Genomic DNA, 18,270 nt, shown 5'->3' on the forward strand with positions numbered 1-18,270 from the left:
AACACTTACGTTATTGTATCTGACATGCTTTTGTGATTTATATGTTAACTTTTGTCTACATTTGAAATGATCTAATGATTTTTTTGGTGGGTTTTTTCCTTTTTCTTCTCTCTTTGGCTAGGAAAACCTGTTAATGCGAATCCACTTCCACATTGCAGATGAGACAAAGGAAGATATTTGCACTGCACCACATTGTGTTTCCCATCAGAAGTTTGCGATGACCTTGTTTGAACAGGTGAAGTGATGATACAGGCTTTATACAAATCATCAGTTCTCAAGTTTCAAATTTGCATTCCTAAGACATGCATTGCCATGATAAAAAAGATACAAACAGAAGTGTTCCTGTGGAAACATACCTGTTTAATCGTGTCAATGTATTATGTTTTCTTTCTCTTCAGTGTGTTTGTACCAGCTGTGGTGCCACCTCTGACCCGTTACCTTTCATCCAGATGGTACATTATATTTCTACAACCTCACTGTGGTGAGTTGGGATTTTTACAGGGAAGAGAACTTCTCTCTCCCCCCCTCCACCCCCACCCCTCATCCCCCTTTCCCTCTCCATACTGGTATTGTGGTTCAATCTTTACCTTCACAAGATAGAACATGGTTAGTTGAAAGTTGGTGGGGCTTTGATAACTATGATACAGAACATGAGGGCTTAGTGGAGCAGAAGATAGCAGTTCAGGCATGGATCAGTGTGTCTGCTTGTTTATGATTCTGGATCTGAAAACTGTAATGGCAAGGACTTGTGTAAGTTTTGAAAGACCTTAATATGTGAGCAGGTGAGTTAAGAAGAAAAGAAAAATAAAGAAGAATTTATGCTGAAAAGGACCTAGTCTGTCCTCCTGTTCAAAGCAGGACTAACTTCAAAGCTAGATCAGGCTGCTTGGGATTTTCTGCAGCTGAGTTTTGAAAGCATTCAAGGACAGAAATTCCATGACTTCTCTGGGCTGCCTGTTCCAGTACTTAGTGACTTGGTGTGGATTTTTTTTTTTCCTTGTATCCAGTCACCATTTCCCTTTCTGCATCTTTTGCTTCTTGTCCTTTCTGTTTGCCTCTGCAAAGAGTCTGGATAATGTTCAGCTTGTCTACCAGCTTTCGGCAATGTTGCTCCTCAGCTGTTCGTTGCCCAGCCAGTACTGCTACACTGAGTGTGCTCTGTCCAGGGTGCAAGACTCTGTATTTTTCCTTTACTGAATTTCATGATCTTCCTGTCAGCTCATTCCTCCAATCTGTCAAGATCCTTCTGGGTGGCAGCACTCCCTTTCTGTGTATTGACTGCTCCATCCGGTTTGTTGTCATCTGTAAACTTGATGTGGGTGTGTTCTGAGTCGTCATCCAGATTGTTAATGAAAATCTTAAATAGCATCGGCCATGGTATTAAATCCTGAGTTAACAGCACTCTAAACTGACTGCTGGTTACGTTTGAATCCTCTGAGCCTGAAGGTCCATCTGGGTTTTTGGCTGCATTGTATTCTACCTGTGCAGTCCACACCTCCTGATTTGGCCACAGGAATGCTGCAGATGATTTGGAAACCTTGCTAGGGACCAAATGATAATTAACTGCTCTTGCCTCCTCAACAGAACCCATCGTCTTATGATAGATAATAAAGTAGGTCAGGCATACTTTGCCCTTGGTAAAGGCATGCTGGCTGCTCTGACTCACCTTCTTGTCTTTCATATGCCTGGAGATGATTTCCAAGGGGATTTGATATGTCATCGCCCCAGGTGCTGGAGCGAGACTGACGAGCCGGTAGTTCCTCAAATCCTTTTTCTTGGATGGATATATAGCTCTTGCTTTTTCTAGTTGTTGGGGAACTCCCTCATTAAAGAAGATGGTGCACGGAGCAATAGCTCTAGCTCTGTAGTAGTTCATTTCAGTGAATGCTAGAGAAGTCTTCTGTTAGTAGATGGCTGCTCAGTTAAAAACTGCTTAAATCTGATCAAGGCAGGAGTCTGTTACTCACTTCTGTCTTGAAATTTTGATTGAGATGAAAATTTCTCATGGTTTGTTGTCACCCATGTGAGACATGTAGTTACAGAACCTGAAAAATTTGTCTTGAAAACTACTAGTTGCTGTTCTCCTGCAGACCTGTGTTAAAAGCTGCCACTTTACCAGTGTGTCAGGAGTATTGTAGAGCGTTCCCCCTTGTGCCTGCTACCTGCCATTCCATCGAGCTGCAGTTTTGCTTTAGGTTACCGACAGGCACTGTGTATCAGAATATGATTTATTAGAAAAACAGCAAAATAAGTATTTTAATGGTACTCAACATTTTATATTAAATATCTCAGTAAATCTGATGTCATGCAGTGGTTTTCAAAACCACCAATAAAAAGTGATATATTTATTTACCTTTTAAATCAATTTAAGCTTTAACATGCTTTGAGCACTAGTGTTCTTGTGTACTTACTGTCATCTTTCTTTCAACTTGGACAGTGAAATCAGTTGGGTACTGTGCTATTTTTTTGTCCTTAGTTTTATTATTAAGGAAGTGCCTTACTGTGCTACTTCGCTAGGGTTGTGGTTACTGAAGAAAAGCATTTTGAAATCCAAGTATTTATCAAAATGCTAAAGCTTGCTTTTAAGATGTAGATTTTAAGCCAAACTATAAATTATTCCAATTTTTAAGTTTTACTGCAGTATTATCATGGAAGGTGTAGCAATTCACGCTCAATTATGTGATTCTTCTGTACTACAATATTAAATATAGAAAGTGGTGTGGGTTTTAAGGTTCTTTTCGTAAAATTTAACTAAACTTACTTAATGTGGGTTTGTGTTTTACTACTAAACTTTTTTTTTACTATGCTTTCTCTATACTGAAGCAACCAAGCTATTTGTATGCTGGAGAGACGAGAGAAACCCACTCCAGATATGTTTGGAGAGCTACTACAGAATGCCAGCACTATGGGAGACCTGCGAAACTGTCCAGTTAGTATCCTTAGTTTTTCTTTTGGGGGGAAAGGACAGGACAGAAGAAGCTTAGTAGATTACACTGATGTGTACCTTTTAACTCATGAGAATTTTCAAGGTTTAGTTTGTCATAATCGTGAAGAAGATAGGCAAGAATGTTCTTTGGGTTTTAATTCAGCACAGTTATTCAGTGAAGGAAGGGAAAGGTGACTGATACTGAGCACTTCTTTGATTAGATGCAAGTAGCAAGAACAAGAATAGACACAGTGTTTGGATGGAAACTAAAAATGTGATTTCTAACTCTGAAACCTTTGAAAAAAGGTGATGAGGGGGAATAAATTGGAAATGCTTACATTGCTCCCAGGAAATAGCCACACAATCTATTCCTGTTCAAGCCTGTGTTGCTGCTAGAAGCACCTATCGTAGATTTGCTGTTCAGCTTCACTGAGGGTGGGTGAGGTCTCCAACACTATCATTACATAAAGCTGCAATTGTGCTGCTTTTATCCTATGATGAAAGTTCTGGCATCTTACCTAAAGAAAAGGAAATGACAAAGAATTTGGAGGCTGTATGGTTTTTTTATAGATTTCTGTATGTTGACGGTGGTTTTGATTAGCTAGACTTTTTAGAGCAGTATTCCCACAGTTCATCCAGTTTCTCCAGTAATTATTTCTGTAGAGTGTAGTGTGTTTCATCTGTAATAACGGCATGAGAAAAGTAGTACTTATTTCTTGTAAAATCTTGTTAGCAGTACCATGCTTGGCACAGATAGCGGAACTTTTGTACCAGTCACTGTAATCGTGTACAAGATCAGTTGTTTTGCCTAGATAAGCTTCCATTCACCTTCATTACTACCTTTCAGTGGAGTAAATTGAACTGTTGACCAAACTGCTGTACCTGCAGCATAGAGTCAAAATGTTGGTGGGAGGGGAAGATAAAAGCACTGCTGCTTTCCACTGCCAGAGAATATCCTGATGGTGAAAGGCTTGTTAGGCTACACAGTATATCTGCAAGAGCTATGCCAAAGGCAGGAGTTATCACAGAAAATTTGGGGGAGTATTGGTTTGGAGCAAGGTTTTCTGTTCAGCGTGTGGGAGAGATTGACCAGAAAGTGTAGGCAATAGTTGTGAGTGATGACTGGCATTTAACCACTTAAAAACAATTACTGCATATGTCAAGTTGATAGTCACAGGCTGCTATTCTTAAAAATGTTCTATTCTGCTGTGCGGTAAGTCTGACAAAATTCAGCTGAATTAAGTCTGTGTATCAGTTGGGTTAAGAAAAATAAAGATTTTTTTTTTAATGTAAATATTTATATATATTTTTTTAAAAAAATTAAATCATAAGGGCTAGATTTCTAAAACAAGAGTTTGATACCTTGTTTTGGCTTTTAATTTCAGTGTGTCCAGGTCCAGGGCTTTAGATAAATATGCAAAATGAGTTATCATCAAACTTCTTTTACATATTGATTAATAGGCAGGCCAGGAAACAGCTGCGTAACTGCTCCTTCATGTAATGCTACTGTTAGATGCCTCACCAGTCCTCAGGGAAGCAGTACAGGCTCCAACAGGAATGGTTTATGTGCCTGCTCCCTGGGGGCAGTGCAAGTATTTCCATTTTATCCCCCCAACTTTCTATAGTTCAACTGAAGCGTTCACTTTAAGTCTCCATCAAAACATTTTTATTTTTTTTTGGCAAATAGTGACTCACTTATTTGAATAAAAGAAATGAAGATACTGTATTGTCATTTTAAAGGTTGAGTTCAGCTATTTAATATCCAAAGCATGGGAAATCTTAATAGAAGGACATTCTTTCTCAGGGTGAGCTGCCCTTTAAGTGTGAAATGGTTGGTTGGATAAAATTGCTTACCAGTACTTGCTGCCTTGTTCTATTTGCGAAGTTCTTCTGTCGAGGCTTAGCTGAGCGTGGCCTATAAGTCATGCCAGGGAAGCTCTTTATCAGTGTGCCGTATTCCTCCTGTTGCAGAAAATGCTGATGTTAGCTAGCTGAAGCAAAGAAGACAATGACAATTTGAGAGTAAGATATGTTTGTTGTGTGGTAATCCACAGGAATGCTTGTACTTTGAATGACACTTGCGAAATATTTGTGATTATAGTCATCTTTAATATTAAAACTTCCTGTCTACATTGAAACATCACAGTCCTCTACCTGTAAAAAAAAAATACTAAAAAAAAAAAATCTGTCTTCATTGCCTTGTTGTTAAGCTCATCCCTTTCTGGTTTTTGAATCTTTCATTTTTGTCTCTCATTGATAATTGGGACTGAAATTCTGGCTAATTTTCTAGATTGCTTTGGGGGGATAAATGCTTTATGATCCTCTTCCCTGGCTGTAGTGTCAGAAATGATTATATCCAATTGTGAAACCAGTCTCTGTAGAGATGAGAAACTGTTCTCAGTACAAAAATGGGGTTTTTTTCTGAGATCTTGCAAAGGTACCTTTGTGATCTGTCACAGAGGTATAGCAAGTGTTGCAAAAGGACTTTGTCATAGTTGTCCCCAAAACCCCCTAAAAAAAAAAAAAGTACTGTGTGTTAAAATTACAGTCATAATCTCTTAATTCAAACAGTAAGCTTTTTTTCATGATGTTTTAAAGATGCCCACAGTTCCAACAGGATAGATTGGAACAACCACTGAGAAATGTCAGCTTCACAAGCAAGCTTATCTCTGAGAAGTAATCTGGCTAGAGAGTGAGGGGGATCCTGGCCATCAATAGCACTGGCAGTCATTTAAAAAATAAAAAATGGGAGTGTGAGGGGAAACAGGAAATAAGAAATGAAAGAACTGGTATGAGTTACTAGAGCACCATTTACTCTCCTCATCTTCCAGCTGCTGCTCTCATATTTATGTGAATACTGACCTAACTATCCTGTCTAAAATGAGATGCTTCAGGCACCTTGTAGAACAACCACCCAATTTTAACAGCAAAGCAGCACCTTGAGGATTTTTCTGATGCCGTCATATAAAGCATCAATCTCCATAAAAATAACTTTTAATCTGAAATTCAGATCAAAAGAAAGTAAGAAAGTGAGCTTTCCCTCAGATTCCTAAGAATGTTTTGGGGATCTTTCACGTATGCTTGCTTATCTTTTTTTAAGTAAGCGTAATTCTGTGCTATACCTTTTAATCGTTATCAGTGGCATGAGGAAGAATCAGCAGTATTCATTTTAAAGCTTGCGAATACCAGATAGTCCTGATAACACTCCTCATCTGTGACATAAGAAGCTCATATCCTGACACGGAGCAATTATATCTGCTGTGTTTCACCACCACCTCTTTGGAAGCTGTACTTTTGAAACTTACGCTTGTTAGTGCCTTACCCTAATATTATAATAAGAGAAGGATTATATTCAGTGTTTTCTTTATTTAAATCCTCAGAGTAACTGTGGGGAAAAGATCCGTATTCGTCGTGTGCTGATGAACTCTCCACAGATCATCACCATTGGCTTGGTTTGGGACTCGGACCACTCTGATCTGGCTGAGGATGTGATTCACAGTCTGGGCACTTGCCTTAAACTGGGAGATGTGAGTTTTTGGTATTTCAACACTACCTACTAACACAGTCTTTCTCACGGTAGTCTGTAGTAGTGTATTGAGAAATACAAGAAGTTGCCACCTTTATCTTTTCGGTGTCCATAGAAAGAGGCCAGATCCAAGGATCTGACCTGTTTCTGAATGCTTTAGAAAACCAGAGAAAGTACTAGTGTAATTGCGTATTATTGAATTTCTGAAATTACTAAAAATTAAAAATTACTCCAGAGAATGAAGCTTGCCTGAATCAAAAAATATTTTCAAGTGCAAGGAAATTTTGGATCGAGGTTTGTGCTATTTCTGTGAAAATACACTTGTACTCTTTCAATTTCTTTTGAAGTCAAAATGTAGTTAGCTGTTGTGCTTTTTTTTGGTTTTTTTGGGTTTTTTAAACTTTTTAAAATCCTCTTTTCATTGAGATGTGTGGGTGTAACAGAGTTACAAATAACTGAGCAGCCTCTGAGAGATGGTGGCTGACACTGTGTGATCGAATGATAGATTAGATTAAGTAGTGTTTGGGATCCAGAGGTTTGTCCCCTAGAGGAGTCACTTATTCTACATTAGCTGATACTTCAGAGCTGAAATACTGGTATACCAAATTGTAGGTATGTCTTATTGTACCATTAAGGTATTACGTTAAAATTATATATTTATATACACACACATAAAAAAAATGTGTTGGCCAGTGCACAGTGTACCAAAATTAGTGCTAGTTGATGGAAATGTGGTTATGAAACTGCGATCCTTGCATAGTAAAGCAGTAATGCACTAAAAAGTCCTGTGTTTTTAAATAAGACAATTAAATAGCCAGAAAACAATTTTTCTGTATGTTTAGCTCTTTTGACCTACTGACATCTTCATCTTTTCTATGGTGGTGTCATAAGTTAGTCTTTGCTTATGTCAGAATAAATGTGGCTGTTCACTGTCAGAATAGCTTTGTTTCTACAGAGCAAAGAGGAATGCAGGTTTGAAACAGTAACAGCAAGTATGACACAGAATACAAATGTTCAGAATAGAACCACACTTCAAATTCTGAAAAAGTATTATGTCGTTATTGTAAATGTCTTCCTTAAAGTACAGCCAGTCTCCAGGACTGATTCGATTCTTGAGCATCTGATGATGCGGTAGGAGTCTGTTCCTGGTCTGTCTCTGGGTTTGCTTTAACATTGGTTGGTTACTTAAGTGCTTATTGCCTTGTTTTCTCTATCTTTTGAAGTAAAAAGCTGACACCTCTCTTTATTACTTTGAAGTCTTCAAACATAAAGCAATATGTAAAATTCTGGGTATTTTATTAATTTTTCCTTTTCATTTTTCTTATCTCCCTTCTTGAAGCTCTTCTTCAGAGTAACTGATGACAGAGCAAAACACTCAGAGCTGTATTTGGTGGGAATGATCTGTTACTATGGAAAACACTATTCTACCTTCTTCTTCCAAACTAAAATCCGCAAGTGGATGTACTTTGATGATGCTCATGTCAAAGAGGTGAGAAAGTAATGTTTAGGAAAATAATCTGTTAGAAATTTGCTAGCTACTTGTGTGTAGATCCATACTGTTTTCTACAGATTTTGAGAAATTTTGGCTGGTTTTCCACTCAAGATCCGTAACTCTGTTGCTCCTTTTTCTAAGCACAGTAAAGCATTCTCAAAAAAGCACACCAGAAATCTCAGAAGCCCTATTCTTAGTTCTGTTCTCTTGGCTGCCAGTCTTGCTTTTTATGTTGTTGTTTGAAAACCTACAGTTTGCTTGTGCACACAACTAACATGCAACTCTTTCCCTTGCTGACAAGTGGTATAGCTCTTTAGTGCCTGGGGTTTTTTTTGTTCTTTGTTGAAGTATCTAGATACCAGTCTTCCCTAGCAGTTGCTGCCAACGACAAATTTTCTGTTGCTTCTGTTAGTGCTTTCCCCCCCTCACCCCCACCCCCCCTTTTCACAAAGCATGAGGTCCTTGACATTGAAGATACCAGTACTGGCATCTTGGCACACTGTTATTACATCCCATTAGTTTGTTTGGCATTGTTTCACGCCACTCTCCTTTTTTTTTTCCTTCTAGTCATGGAAGCACAAAGATGAGAGAGGAAAATTTTCTCCTGTAGTCATGCCAAGCACAGTCTCAAAGGGAAAACTCTAATCCTTGCATTTGTTCAGTCACATTTCTCTGCAGCAAAACTTTGCCAAGGATAGGTACTGCAGTGCTTTAGTAGAATACTTGTGTATGAAGCAAATCTGTTGGAATAGATGCTCAGTGTATTAGGTGAAACCTGTGTTACTACATGGGGAAGATTTTTGAGGTGCATGTAACTATATGAATTGTTGCCTGGCCTATCACAATGCTTGCAGAAGGTCTTTAACAGCAGAAATACACACCAAAGTGGTTAGCTTTGACTTGAATTTGCTGTCATGCTGTTGATGCCTTTTATTGTTCATTTTGTTTATGCTGATGGATGCATTAAGAATTTTTTTTACAAATGCTTTTTTCTGACTGATGCAAAGTTAGAAAATTTCAAGAGAATGAAAAGCTTTTTGTAGGAAAAAAAATCTGAAAGGGAAGCATTATTTTTGTAGTTGTATTTTTAGCAAGAATTTGAATTTGTTTAGCCGTAAGATGGTGTGAATACCTTGATTTTAGTTGAGTTGGTTCTAGAGCTTTCTCGGTGAGTTCAGTTCGGTGCTGGATGTAGGAGTTAAAGAATGTCATTGGAAAATCAAACTCTGAAAGAAGTACGAGGTGAAAAAAGAGAGCTCGTTATAGAAAATAATGACAGAAAACCTTTATTGTGCATTTTTAAATTGTTATTGTTAATTCAGATTGGTCCAAAATGGAAAGATGTTGTGACAAAGTGCATTAAGGGTCACTATCAGCCTTTGCTGCTGCTGTATGCAGATCCAAGAGGAACTCCAGTGTCAGCACAAGACTTGCCCCCTCAAGTGGATTTACAGCAATACAGCAGGACTTGCTATGACAGCGAAGACTCGGGTAAGCAGTCGGGACCGTATGCCTTACACCTCGGTGCTGTAAGGTTGCCTGTGGAAAGTTCTTCTGTTGTGGGTGTGTTTTTCTTCGCGGTCCTTAAGTTGATCTGGAATTCTGAAGAGGACTTCCAGTGTTTCACCTTTGAACCGCTCTCTCAGTCCAAAACTGTTGATGTTTGGGTAGTAATCTTTTCCAGAAGGGTTTGGAGAAAGAAACTGGAGGGGCTGAGGGCAGTGAAGGCCTTGCTGTGGTGTGGATGTGGAGAGGAACAATAACCGATGACTTCAGTGGGTGAATTCATAAAGCCATCAGCAGTTTTAAGAGGAAGGGAACGAGACCAGAGATGTACAAACATGTAAGAATTAAGGAAGCTGCAGAATTAAACTCAGGAGGGAAGTTAGGGGAGAGAAATATTAAGGAAATCTCATAAATGAGTCTTTTGCTAGGATGGTGAAGGGATGCAAGGGGAAGGGGGAAGAAATACTGTTTTATTAAAAGTAACAAGAGAGACAGAATCAGTGCAGTTTATCTTCAGCCTTTGGCTCGTCTTTTACTCAGATAAAGCAGCGCAGCGCAAGAGATCTGAACTGATTTGTGGGAGACTGAAGGGGAAGGGATTGGCAAAGGCTTATGCCCGTAGATCATGTTTACTACTTCATTTTTCATGGTCTGTTCTGCATCAGAAAAGATCTACAGCTATGGAAATGTAGCACTTAACAGCTCAGAGGCCTTCAACACATCACTGCTTCCTGAGTTCTTTGTGGTCATGGTAGTCCATTGAATTAGAAAGGTATGTCCAAGGAAGTAGTGGTCTGAACAGGCTGTTGGTTTACTGAAGTTCTGGATAAATTTGGACATTTAATCACACCATAGGGGGTTGAGGCCGCATTTAAAGAGGAATAGATAAATGTTGAGAAAGACATGCCATTGCAATCCAGATAGGGTGAAAACAAAATCTGGGTTTAAGTTTAATGGCTTTGCAAAAGAAGATTGTTTCTATTTTTGGATGCTTGCAGAGAATATCCTAGATTAGAGATGAGTTTGTAAGTTGCCAAGAACAGCCAGGCGAGACTAAAACCAGAAATACCACCTTTCTTCCAGGATTTTAGCCTATTTATACAGCTGTAAATCCCAAGAATATTTTAGGGTTTTCCTGGCCCATAGCTAACTTTATGCTTCCTGGTCAGTGAATCTGTAGAGAACATCTGCTGTCTCCTTATTTATGTGTTGACAGTCTACCAGGAATGAAATAAATCTTCAACTCCTCTTAAAAATAAATGCAAATAAAAACACTGGTAATATAACCTTCACTTGACAAGATGCCTTGCGATTTATAAACCTATCTTCCTGTTCCAAAAAAAAAGGGAAGTCTGGAGGAAGGAGAGGAGTGCCTCAGTGCTATATGTCAGTTGTGAGCACTTCTACAAGCTTCTGGTCGATACATGCTGTAAATTTGCCTTGCTGTTCTGCCGGTTGATCTCCAGGAAATACATAGATAACCCTTCTGCTCATTGTGTCTGCAGTATCTAATATTATTGTGTCCTAAAATGACTTCAGGAAGCTGAATACAAAAATACATATAAAAAGGTGTTTCCTTTCAGATAAAATTCAGAAGGCTATAATGAGTAACCTGCTCCTTCATTTCAAAAACACTTGGTGAGTCCTCAGGGCTTACTCCTGTAGTCTGCAGTGTTCAACATTGATACCAAGCTCTTGAGAGAAATTCTAAGATACTGTAGGTCGAGGTGCCATGAGAAATCATACCGTATACATTTTCCTGTCAAAAGAAGTGAATTATTTTCTAGGCTTGTTGATATCCAGAGTTTTCTACCCTAATATACCGTTTTCAGAATGGCCCTTTGTCTCCCACAAAGTGTAACTGCAGCTTTTTCCGGATTCCTTATTGTCGTCAGATACTCACAGCCCATAATTCAGATTCAGAAAATGAACAGAGATTGCTTATTCTTAAGTTGTTAATCACAATATTGTATCTGAACTTTTGACAAGGGAATCTGATAAATGTATCTAATCACATAGAGATGTGATGCTACAAGTTATGGAGGGAAGATTGTCAAAGATGCTTGTACAAAATGTTGTGAAGCTAAGTGCAGACAACTCCTCAGTTCAAAACCAACTGTTTTTGGTTTTCTGTTGAATAAAGACTGCAGTTTACAATTTTCTAGTACTCGGTTCCACAGCACTGATTCCTGTTGCCTCCATTCACCTTTCTTTCTGTGACTGTCATCTCCTTTAACAGCTGTAATTTGTATTTCTTTAGACCAATAAGATTTGTAACCAGTGAGGAGGTGGGGGGAAGTTTGTGATTTCAAAAGTTGTTAGGCATCCTTAAATAGGACATCAGCTACAGGACTTCTTCTCACCAAAAACATGAAGTACCCTCAGGCTGAGCGTTTGTGATTAAACATAAAAAGGACTGTCTTTATTTATTTTTTTTTTTTAGATAATACAATTTCAGTATAAAGTTTTACTAGATAAGCTTTTGATTCATAATAGAGGAAATGTGTTAATTATTATAACTTATGATGTTCTTGTTACTCATATTAATATTTAGTACTTGACTTTTTAAACTTTGTATTCCCCTAAAGCAACGTATTTTGTATTTTAATTACACTCAACAGTGTTGAAAATTAATGAAAAATAACTTCAGTGTGGTATTAATGTATACTTTCAGTCCAATGGATGTAGTTTAATTTTGCATAATAAAAGGATTTGATAAATTTGGTGTTATCAAAGAGAAAGAAATAAAGGTTTGCAGAAGGAATCACAGTGTCCCCCCTTCCAAAGGAGAGGACCTTTCCCTTTAGATACTATGTCCTTGCAGTCTGAATGTGTATGGTTTTATACTCGTGTTTTTCTGTTAACTTCTATGTAATTTCCTCCATTTTCTCTTTTTAGCCTCTCCTGACTGCTATAATAGCCCCAAAAGATTGAAATTTGACATTGCTTCCTTCCCTAGGGAGAGAACCTTCCATCTCGAGTGATACCAGGACAGATTCCTCTACAGACAGCTATCCTTATAAACAGGCACACCATGAGTCTGTGGTCAGTCACTTCTCCTCTGACTCGCAGGGGACAGTCATCTACAATGTGGAGAATGATGCGGCTTCACAAAGCAGCAGGGACACAGGTAGCAGATACCGTTATACCTCTGTGAGCATTGTCATTACATGTGATGACTGCAGTGGATTCCTGTGAAAAGTCTCTCTATATGCAACTTATAACAGAATAGTGAAGTGCGTTCAGTATCCTAAGTGGTTTTGGTTTGTAATGAACTGTTGGCATTCAAAAAAATAAGCATAATTTTAAATGTCTTGTTGGCTTTTGTAGACTCATATCTAGCCAGGCAAATATTTACAGGCTTGTTTTCTGTTATCCACAATCTTACCTGATGCCTTCGTTCTACAGTTTTGTAAGTTGGAGTCTGTACAGTGCCATTGTATGGTTTGGTAAGCGTTGTCTGTGCTGCTTACTCATCTACGGGCAGTTACTTCATTGCAGGAGTTGCTGCTGCCTGGGAAAGGCGCGATCATCGCCAGAATCTCTCATACTTGGGCACTAAGGACTTTCTATGTAAGTGGGCGTTGGTAGTATTTACTGCACCAGGGAGGAACGTAAGATGATTTCCTGCCTGTGCCAGCAAGTTAAGTGAGACTCCGCAGTTGAAGACAAATCTGTGTAGATGTTCCTTCAGGCAGCTGAACAGTCTGCCTGAACACTCTAGTTGAAAAGAGGTTAACTGGAAGTCTGAAGGCTTAGGTCTCTGTTATTTGTGCCCAGTGACCCTAGTCAGCCTGTGTCTGCATACAGTAACTTCGAACATCACTTCTGAAAAAGTAGTACATGAGTTAGGGTTAGACTTCTGGAGCATCAGAAATATGATCTGCCAAGTCTGTTTGAAAAGTTACTTTTTTGTGCCTTAAGTAGCCTTTCTAAGAAGATATAATCAGCAACTGTTGCACCAGAGTGTTAACAGCTATGGTACCACTTTGTCCTTTTAGTTGCAGAATAGTTGCTCTTTTGTATTGTGATGATATATGAATGTTTGGTTCATTTGAAACAATCCATGGTGCAAACACTTTTTACATCAAAATCCAGAAAAAATGTTTTGAGTTGTTTTTCATTAGTACTCTTAGGCTCTTCATCAGAGGTCCAAGTAACTGTAATACATGGTTTTACATAGCCTGACAATACTTTCAATGTTTTAGCAAATTCATAATGCTGTAGGTTCCAGTCATAGTCCTAGGTAAAGCGTGAGAAAGAAGGGAAAGCTGAGCATAATTTGAGTGATGAGGAAACAAAATTTATGTTGAACTTCAGAGTACAAAGAAGACAAAATTCAAAATACTAGTGGAATATTGTTTATATAGTCTGCAAAAGTGGCACGGAGTTTATTGGATTAGGTTCTTCCCTGCAAAACTTGCCATGTAGTACCATCAGCACAAAAGGGAGGATAGGGGGATGGTTGCAAACATGTAAGCATGAAGTAAGTTCAGCATGTAGCCTTTTGTTCTGTCATTTTTAGTGACTTTGTCCTTTTCTTTTTCTTTCTTCTCCTCCTGAATCTATCCTATGTTATTCCCTTCAGCTTAGCCCGTCTCTTCACCTAAATTCAGTTGTCTTCATCTTCCCTAATTCAGCCTTAGCTTAGCTAGCCTTAGTCAGTCTGTCCCCTTAGCTAGCCACCTGTCTGGGCATTTCCCCCTTTTTTTACCTACCCAAAACCTTTCCAAAAAAGTCAGTCTGCCAACTCATACAACTGCTCAGTCATCAAATGCTGATCCGTGGGGCTATAAAGAAGCCATCCACATTGACCTGTCAACTGAATCGTTCTGGGCAAGAGCAGGATTCTTCATTTAATGGTCACTTATCCACTACTCCAGCCCAGAAAATTATGGACCCTATCCCACATCGTTCTCCGGGGAAGGACCACCATTGGGTCATATGACCTCAGGCACCCGGGTACTTCAGAATGGGGGCATGAAGAGTGGCTGCATAAGCCCTCTCTTGCTCCTACCAACCTGTGCTGCTGAGAAAAAATGTGCGTATTCTGGCTGCCCTATTCATGCAACTGAGATTTCAGTGGGAGGGAGTAGGGGGCGGTCTATCTTAACCTGTTTGATTTCATTCTCTTCTCTGACATACTCTTAGACACGCACACAGCCCCTATGAAAACAATCTTTTTCTTTGAATATCACTGTTTGCATACAAAGCCATCCCACTTTTGCTGGATGAGGTGTTTAATTCAAGGGACACCTTTTAAGTATGTGATTGGGCACTCAGACAGAAACCCTGGCTTGTTATTTTAGTGAATTTAAAAAAAAAAAGGGTGAAATGTCAGCTAATATTCTTGGGATTGTAATGCCTATATTCATGTATTATGTTGGATTTAGTTTGTGTTTGGGAGGGTCCAAGTAAAGACAACAAAGCCTTTGTCCTGCAAATTTTGGATTCTTGGCATCTCCTGCATGGCTGTTTAAACATCCAGTGACAATAGGACAAAATTTGCAATTTATGAAAGGAGGAGAAAATGTTTATGCAAAGCTAGCAACCTTCATCCTAGAAGACTAAGTCGGGCTCTGATGAGTCTATGCAGACCCTAAGCTAGTTCTGGTAGCACTAAGTATCTTTTAACTGTTTCTGTTGCAGTACTTGAAGGATGCTGTCCAAGCACTCCCTATCAGGTTGAAAGAACTCTGGGGGGAAAAATGTTTAACTAGAGAAGCTGAACACTCTGAGCTGAAACATAAACCTCTTTTATCTTGAGGGGAGCCACTACAAGGTATAAGATAAGACTGTTCTTTCAGTCCCTAAAAGATGTGTGACAGTCCATGCTGTGAAGAAAAATAATTCTCCCAAAGCACTGACTTATGCTCAGTCACCTAAATGCTACGCATCATCTGTCTTCATTGCCAACATTTCTCTTTTACTTCCTTAATTCCTTTTCTTTTATATGATCTTCTTGTTTCTGAAGAATTTGGCTACAAAAATCACTCTCCACTTTGCAAATGAACAGAAATGTGAAACTTGTGTAGCTTGCTTTTTGTAGTTTGGATTCCTTCCCACTCATTTATTGTAGTATCGTCGTAGCAATTGTAGTTGAAGTGAATTGTTTTTTCAGCTGTTGAAAGTACAATTTTATGCGTAAAATCTGCTGTAAATGTTGTTGATTTGTGTGTTAATTTCTAGAGAAGAGGGAAGGCTCAGAACAGCTAGCTATGTAGTCTGGGGGCTGTTAATCCATGATTGGGTAGTAGGGATTTTCCTTTCCTGTCATCCTATGCAAGATGAAAGTTGGTGATATAAAAGCTAGAGAAAAGTCTTTGTAGCTTATTCATAAATTCCCTTCTTATCCTGCATCTCTGCTTGGGACTGCTCACGTGAGTAAAGCCATGCGTGTGTTTGTGCTTGCAGGTTTAGGACTGTGAATGTGTGAGAACCATAAAATTATGAAAAGGCAATACAGAAACCTTGTGATGTCAAATACTCTTAATTCACATTTGATGTGAAGAAATGGGGAACAAATTGTGTGTGAGAAAGTATTAGCACTCGGACACATGAGCTGCAGTAAGGGAACGCTGTCGTGTGTCAGCTGATCCCTGTTGATGGTCTGTGTGTATGCTCTTCGCTTGTGCAGATGTGAATTAGCTGGCTTAGCCCTTGAGAGCCAACTGAGGCTTCTTCACTGTAGACTGAGCTAACTCAGATTACTTAGTATTTGCTACAGGCGAAGGGAGTGTGGATGGCTAGTTAGTGCAGAGCAGCTGATGATGTGCAGTGATTTATTATTACATGGTAACTCATTCATGTGTTTGAGTCTTCATTCAGCAAACTAACGTCAAGCAAGGTGTTCTCAGGAGTTTTGTGTTCATGGCCGTTAAAACTGAAAAAGTATTCAGATAGCAAGGAAGTGGTGTCCTTAGACTATTAGAAAACAAGGCAGAGACAACTTTTTCCTCTCCCTGTGGATGAGCTCTTATTAACCAGAGCCCTTGGAAGGGCTGTATTGCTCTTTCATGACCTTTAAAAACAGAACACCCTCCCCAAGACAAAACCAAAAACTTTTGCATACAAAAACGTACCCAAACCTGCCAGTTAGTGTGGGAGCATGTACAGCTCCTAAGGAGCAGGGGAGCCCTGCTGGTCTTAGCACACAGAACACTTGCTCCCAAGGCTCTTGTCATCTCTGCTGTGTTCTTCTGTCCTTCCAGGGCACCTGACTGACAGTGAGTGCAATCAGAGGCATGTTTCCAAAAAGAGCTTGCTGGCAGACCGTAAGAGGAGTTCTAGCCGCTCTCGGCGAAAAGGAGATGAGGCTCAGTCATCAGGATACCATAGTGAAGGCAAGAGATGATGTTACCTTATTTCAAATATCAGTACCTCTTTCTGCATGTTTTTAAGGTCCTCAGTGTGTACATGCATTTCCCTCCTTGTTCCTTAGATCTTTGTCTGTATTTTTTCTGTCTTTGCTCTTTTCTTTGTTTGGGCAGCGTTGGTTGGTTGTTTTTTAAAAAATTTTATTGGTGGGGGGTGTATGTGTGTGTGTATTTTACTTTTCAAAGTCTGCATGAAGATGCTGCAAAGTAGGGCTGCCAGTTTAATCTGAAGCTATTTTTGTGGCTTTTGCTGTCTCTGTAAACTGCAGGAGAAACCTTGAAGGAGAAACAAGCCCCCAGAACTACCTCCAAACCATCTAGCAGTACCAGCAGGCTGAAGGAATTTAAAGAGACAGTGAGCAATATGATCCACAGCAGACCACAGCAGATTTCTCAAACCATCCAGAATTCCCCTCGTGGAGGGAGTAGTATGGATCAGGCAGAAACAAGACCCTCAAAAAGCCTGTCTGCGCACACTCGAGACTGGGAAGTGGAGAGTACCAGCAGTGAGTCTAAATCCAGTTCCTCTGGCAGATACCGGCCAACCTGGAGACCCAAAAGAGAGTCTCTGAATATAGATAGCATCTTCAGTAAAGACAAGAGGAAACATTGTGGCTACACTCAACTTAGCCCCTTCTCTGAAGAAGCAGGTAAGAGTTTGAGAAGAAAGATTTATTTCAGAATGTTTGGCATTTCTAGTACTCCACTATCCAGTTTTGTGTGAGTAAAGTAGGAAAGGAAATTTTGAACGTGACGTTTAGGTCAGTGATGAGTCGTATCCTTGAAGGCTGGTTTTGTGTGGGTGTTTCTTGAGTGTATGATATTTCAGTTTGCTTTCTGTGTGCTAAAGTTCGTATGCAAGGAAATAATAAGGGACAAATTACTGTCTGTTGCTTAAATGGACACAAGGCTAGACTGCTAAGTGTCTGAAAGTTCATCCCTTTCAATGGCTTTTTGTGTAGGTCTGTTTTTTTTCTCTGGCTCATCATGGTGTTTTTGCATGATGGCTCAGACTGTGGTGTGGCAGGTACCTCGTGTGCCAGTGCTGAGCTCTTGTTGGGAGGGTAGAAGCCTGACAGCCAGCGATGATTCATCTGGGACCATTTTACACTGTAGCAGCTATGCAACTTGTATGTAGAGACTTTGTCTTCAACTTTGCTGGTTTTGAAGGTAATAAAACCTGTTGTGAAAAACATCTTTGGGTGTCTTTTGTTGCCCCTGCCAATGGACATTAATGATTACTTTGCTCCCTGTCAAAAGGAGGGTACTCCTGAAACTGTGAAGGGTGTGGAGAGCAAATGTTTACTAGTTCCTGGGGTTTATGCTGTTGTGCTACTGGAGCTACGGGGCTCCTGTCCTAGAGTGCTTGAAAGACAATCTGTGGATGAGAAGGAAGAGGTTTGTGTGACTGGCAGTAGAGTTGTAGTAGTGAGGATGGTGAAAT

The 18,270-nt window shown here is 39.5% G+C and overlaps 1 protein-coding gene across 14 annotated transcripts in view; it reads left to right on the top strand.

Moving 5' to 3' along the window:
* USP54 (ubiquitin specific peptidase 54) overlaps positions 1–18,270 on the top strand; it is a 102,530-nt gene that overhangs the window by 65,228 nt on the left and 19,032 nt on the right. For all 14 annotated transcript variants that reach the window (XR_008747187.1, XM_055803687.1, XM_055803691.1 and 11 more), the window contains 9 exons: positions 122–235; positions 399–481; positions 2,824–2,929; positions 6,307–6,453; positions 7,792–7,941; positions 9,267–9,435; positions 12,410–12,580; positions 16,662–16,793; positions 17,096–17,476. Coding sequence is in view for 13 of the 14 variants with exons in the window: in XM_055803687.1 (XP_055659662.1) it covers positions 122–235; positions 399–481; positions 2,824–2,929; positions 6,307–6,453; positions 7,792–7,941; positions 9,267–9,435; positions 12,410–12,580; positions 16,662–16,793; positions 17,096–17,476 (1,453 nt within the window). In the remaining variant the exon portion in view is untranslated. The remainder of the gene's footprint in view (positions 1–121; positions 236–398; positions 482–2,823; positions 2,930–6,306; positions 6,454–7,791; positions 7,942–9,266; positions 9,436–12,409; positions 12,581–16,661; positions 16,794–17,095; positions 17,477–18,270) is intronic.

This window comes from Falco peregrinus, chromosome 1, assembly GCF_023634155.1.
Source record: "Falco peregrinus isolate bFalPer1 chromosome 1, bFalPer1.pri, whole genome shotgun sequence".
Taxonomy (NCBI): Eukaryota; Metazoa; Chordata; class Aves; order Falconiformes; family Falconidae; genus Falco; species Falco peregrinus.